The sequence below is a fragment of the Morone saxatilis genome, unplaced genomic scaffold (assembly GCF_004916995.1).
Source record: "Morone saxatilis isolate NCDOM2014 unplaced genomic scaffold, NCSU_SB_2.0 Contig21, whole genome shotgun sequence".
NCBI lineage: Eukaryota > Metazoa > Chordata > Actinopteri > Moronidae > Morone > Morone saxatilis.
The window spans coordinates 11,443,656-11,449,451 of NW_023339774.1; the positions used below are offsets into that span (position 1 = coordinate 11,443,656).

Consider the following 5,796-nt stretch of genomic DNA (forward strand, 5'->3'; position numbering starts at 1 on the left):
AATGGGGCATGAAGTTGATGTTTGCTCTTACCTGAGTAGAACTAACCTGCTATCTGAACAGAAGAATTTGATTAGTGCGTTACACAAGTGAATCTCATCTATTATATTATCCTACAAAAAGTAATTTGCTAGATAATTTACTCTTGCCCACAGTACTTCATGCAGATATATTTGCATGCAAGTTTGTATGAAGCATTAAAAGAGTACTTCATTAATTTAGCGTTGCATAACCTACAACATTCTCAGATTGACAGTTTTGGAAAAAAAGGATAAAACTTTTTTAGTGAACATTATGAACCCAGTAATTCTGTGTAAATATCCTGTACTTTTGTTGAGTTATATTAACCGATAGTCTTAACAACAATAAAGGACATCTTACAATCAATACTCAACACGGTGACATTCACATTTGTATTTTATTTGCCATCCCTTTATAATTCTTTAATTATCTCACAAAAATAGAAGGAGCACACAATACCACAGCTCTGACGCAGGTTTGGGCCATAAAGACAAGAGGTGTCTCAAAAACACTCAATAGTATCAGATAATTGACAGCTTTCATTTTTGGCAAAAAAAAAAAACAACAGAGAAAATGAGGGGCTTCTGTTTCACATCAAGGACTAATCTCACTACCTGCTTGGTTTTTACCGATTAAAACAGCACATTGGCGGCTACAGGGAGAAGAAGCTCGGGAGTTGCATAGGTTCAAACAGTAACTGCAAATGATTGAGTTGTTCAGAGGAAGGATCATAAAGAGGATGATTAAAAACAAAAACGAACTTAAGCCTTTTGTTGCACATGCAGTACCGAGAGTATTCACTTAGGAGAACGCTCCTTTGAAACCAGACACGCCTTACTCAAAATACTCTCAATTTTGAGGGTTAATGAATCGAACTGGGATAGGACAGAAACGAATGTGTTTAACCCCATTACCGTGACCTTTCATCAACAAAGAGGATGTGAATTATAAGTCACTACCTCTGCTCCACGTCTGTTCTCAGATAATTTATTTTAAGGTTCAGTTTTGAAGGGATTTATTTTGTTCTGCTGCTTTGACTTTCATTCAAACGCTTTGTAGTCCATGTTACATGTACGTAGGTGGAATATATCTATCATGTGTAAACCCCTTTAAAATGTGTACGCTTTGTCAGCATTAATCCACATGACACTATGCTTAAATAATAAAAAAACAAACAATAAGTCCTGATTTTTTTAAACCTATTTCAGAATTATTATTCCCGAAGTAGATCTCACAAAAGACATTCTGCACTTTAAATGTTATTTGAAATTACTTTCTAACATGACAAAATGAAAAACAAAAAAAACAGCTGAAGGTCGTCTTCCCGCTCTGATCATGCGTGGGAAGAAAAATAACTTTAGTTTGATCCTACAGAAACATTTATATTGCTGATTGGAACAGATTTTTTTAAGCCCTGGACCTGCTACAGCGGTGTCACTGTATGACCATTTCACACTTCACAGAGCCCCTCACACACACATTACCTATCAGACTAATTCTCTCTACTGTAATATGGAGCGCATACTTCCGGCGGACACTGAGACTGGGGAGCAGTAAGCCAATACGTATCCGACTCTCAGAGAGAGCGATGTAGCTCAGACTTCCTGAGAGAATTTAGAGGGTTGGTGGGGGAGGGGCTGTGCTTTCAGATTTTAATGACAACATGACGACTGTCGCCATATTTGCAGCAAACAACAACACAAGTAGGCTACTGGAAAAACACATCCAACAATTCTGACTCCACGCACACACATACATACTTGTCATAACACTGTATACCAACACACATGAACATAACATTCAACAACACTGCCATGCTTTTCGATATGAATCCTGTGATCACTAAAACCGGTAAAGCAAAACAAAGCTTTACAAAGCACAAGTTCAGAAAAAAAGTTTCTAGTTCAGCGATGAAATGAAACAGGACTAAGATTCAAGAGGAGAAGCTCCCACTTTCCAGAAAACTGCTAACGGTTTTGAATAAAAATATAATCCTTCGTCAGTCCATGTAAACAAACATAACACAGGCTCACGTTCTTTTCACAGAGGAGGAAGAGGAGAAGGTGGAATAAGACATGGGATTCAGCCTAATCTCCAGGTTGAACAAGGTCAGAGTTAGCATCTATACATTTGGATGTACTGACAATAATTGAGTAGATATAACCAAGAAAAAAAACTTTCTCAACACACAATTCCACAAAGAGGAATGAAATATTTATATAGAGTATTCTTCAATATTATTCAGTGATTATGGTGTTAAGAATCATAGATATTTTTTTTATTATAGACTAATATTTATTTCTTACATTCATTCTCTAACACTCTATTCATATTAACATTTATTAACAGGAAAACAATGTCATTTTTCTTTCATATATATATCTATACATATATATAATATATAGATATATAGATGAGATTTCACAAGTAAAGCAATATGTCTTCCACAAGTAAAGCTTTATGACAATGACTTTATATATACACGGGAAGAATAACCAATCCTATGATCTGGATAAGAGCCCGTAGGGGTTGCAGATATCTATTTACATAAATCAGAGTAAACAAATGACAGGAATGTAGGAAGGATTGCACATTGTGGAATGAATGTTTGTGTTGATATTTAAAAAAAAAAAAGAAAAAGAAAAAAAAAGTGTGAGTGAGAATCACTTTTAAAATGCCACATTAGTTCCTCTTAGTGCCAAAAATGACCTAAATGGTCTCTCTCTATATAACAACTACTGTAGTTCTACTATTTCCTATTACTGTTGAATATTCAAATTATTTTCATGATTTCATGCATTTTCTATTGATATGGCACACTGCTATAAACACTGTTAAATGACCCCCGATTTGTAATTAAATCCAAAACAACCTATTGCTCGCTTCGGGAATAAAATCTAATAGAACATGACAACAGGTCTTCCTTTGAAAAGTAGAGCTTGTCAAACACGTTTCCCTCGAACGGTAGGACATTTTATTGTGTTTTGTAGTTATATTTAGAGATTAGCCGATACACTTTTAGAGCTCCACCAGTCAACAGTTTTCTTCACAAATTATTTTATGGCACTTCACTGTTTAGTCTGATCAGGGGAAACTTTTAGTGTCCTGCTCTTCTCTCCATCACAGCATTAGTGTGGCGTCTGTAGGACGCGTGGTTATGGCTGTTTTGTTTCCAGATTGTTTGATGTCATTTTCAGTCTAATCTATAGCAGCTTTAAATAGTTAAAAGTTAATAGTTCAGATTCCATCCAACAGCCCTGACAGAGGTAACATTTATGCTACTGTGCAAATCAGGCTACATGACAAAGTTTCCCTTTTATAGAAGAAAGAAACTGACCTCATTTGAACAAACGCTCATTTAACTTTTCCATGGATTTACTTTAAAATGTGCAAATAAATCTGGGGAGGAGAATTTAAAAAGGCAAACGACGACAAATTCACTTGTGCACCATAATAACTACAACCACTTATAACTATGCCTATTGTACATTACAACAATGATCTTCTATTGTTTGCTATTAGACATAATGCAATATTGTTCAAACAAACGGGATAGCAATATTATATCCTGATTGACAGAAAGATGGTTCGTCTTTAGAAAGGATGACATTAGTGTACTGGCCACTCTTTAATGAATGGACGATACATGACGTGTGGAGACTACAACAAAGAGAAAATGTGAGTGAGAGGGTGAGAGGTGAGAGGTGAAGAGAAGCCAGATAATGCAATCGATAAGGCGGAGAGGGCGGGTAATGAAGAAGCACTGAAAGGCGAAGGCTGTTTCTACTGTAGGAACTAGAATGGAGATGACAGCCGGGGGGGTGCAGGAAGCTAGCTATGACAACAGTGTTGATTGCCGTTATGCTATGCCAGTCTATAATCCAGTGTTACAGCTTCTACTGCGGGGAGGGAGGGGGGCCGCCTACAAGTCGATGAGCTGGTCCACCAGCAGCAGGGAGCGGGCCAAGCTGGGCAGGCTGGATTCAGAGCCGCCACTGTTACTGCGCGAGTGGCCTCCTGAAACTGGCCGGAGAGACAAAGGAGGGGGTGGGAGGGGGAGGAGACGAATACAGGCAAAAAGAGGAGGGGGAGAAGCAGAGGAGCGGGAGTCACAACAAGCAAACACAGCAGTCAAGGAGGGGGAGAGAGGTCGAGAAAGAGAGAGAGAGAAGAGAAAGGGCAGAATTGACCCATTTAATGCTACTGGTTTTAAAACATTATGATCTCTGAGGTTGTAAAAACAGTGCAGGCACTTCATCCTGTTATCAGTGGGTTTGACTATTGCATTCATTATTTAGCAAATCAGCATGCAACTGACGGGAACCCCATAAACAGCCGATCCCTGTGTCTTTAACTGCAAAGACCTGACCCGTGTGACCCACCTGGGCTTCCTTATGGAGAAGGGAACAACTTACCCTGGGAGTTCTTTCGGCCTGTGACGGGAATAGGATCAAACTCGTCCTCTGTGCCGGCCTCTGCAGTGGCTTGCTGGGGCTCAAAGTCTGAGATCAGAAGAGATGAGTCTGCTGGGGATAAAAGGAAGGTGTTGATTTCAAGGTAAAGTTTTAAAGATTTGTGCTGGCAAAAAAACTGAAAAGATAAGATATAAGCAGTGGTTTTCCCTCAATACAGTCTTCAACATTATAAAACAATTCATAAAATCTGCAGTTGAAAAAGAAAAAGACATTGGAAACTCTACAAAGCCTGTTTGATAAGATATTATGAGGAGAGATCAGTAATTAGGATCATGCAGCTGGTGCACACAGTCAAGCTGTGATTCAGAGTTGGCAACAAATGCCTTCGTTCAGCAGCCAAAAAGCAACAACTAAACCGCAGCTGCGGTGCTCTCAATTTGCGACACACAATGCAGTTTTACAGATTATTCCACTCAAAAGAAGCACTTAGATTTTTTTTTTCTACTTAAAAACTTGAGTCAAGTTTATTCATGTGAAATAGATAGCATATTTAAGCAGGGCCATCAATCTGCTGGGCACAGAAAACAATAGTAATATAGTGAATAGATAAAGTTTAGAGTTTTAAACGTTACTTTAATATTGAAATTGAACTGTCTTTTAAGATTAATTTGGATTAGATTAATTGGTTAGGAGGTGACGTAAAAAGTTTCTGCTGCCACCCAGTGGCTGCAAATTTCACTGTTCACTCAATTGTTAATGTGACACAGTTGAAATCGCTGGCACAATTGGAGCTGGAGAGTTGATATCATTATCTGTTACAGCATACAGTTCTGCTCTGTGAACCACATGTCCTTTGAGAAAAATCTGAAACCAAAAGGGAGACATTTATTCTTTATATTTTGTGGTTTCATGATGGCGGCCCTATTATTAATGTTATTTACTTGAAGTTCTCACAATACTGTTAGTTCTCTGTAGCCATACAGCAGCCTGCTACACAACACAACAAGCACAGACCTTGGACAACAACCTACATTGACTTCCCAGCGAAAATCTCCTTATCTAACTTCCGAACATGAACACACATCTTGTCCTGCACTTTAGCTTGCTGAATGAGCAACCAAACAAACACTCCCCAGGGAAAAGTATACTGCCAACGTCAGTATGTAGGCTGCTTAGCTAACTGATGCTATCTGCTCAGGTGCAGCAGATTAAACATACTGGGGCGCCGCTGTGCTTAGCCTTACTCTTCTGTACTACTGCTGACGACACACTGTCTACCTGTGGCTTGCAAGCTACAGCGCAAGCTTGTTTACTTGCTTTCTCTCTTCCCTAAACCCACTTTTTCTTCTTTTTAATAATAAA

At 38.6% G+C, this 5,796-nt stretch overlaps 1 protein-coding gene across 3 annotated transcripts in view; it reads right to left on the minus strand.

The window, feature by feature from the left end:
• The window catches only part of LOC118332437 (AP2-associated protein kinase 1-like), a 20,013-nt gene that overhangs the window by 2,719 nt on the left and 11,498 nt on the right, over positions 1-5,796 (minus strand). The window contains exons 19-20 of one of the 3 annotated variants that reach the window (XM_035667720.1): positions 4,435-4,545; positions 3,884-4,042 (exon numbers count right to left, since the gene is read on the minus strand). In XM_035667720.1, the coding sequence (XP_035523613.1) occupies positions 3,942-4,042; positions 4,435-4,545 (212 nt within the window). In that variant the 3' untranslated portion in view covers positions 3,884-3,941. Of the gene's footprint in view, positions 1-3,883; positions 4,043-4,434; positions 4,546-5,796 lie in introns of those variants that run through there. The other 2 variants (XM_035667719.1, XM_035667718.1) reach the window with 2 other exon arrangements.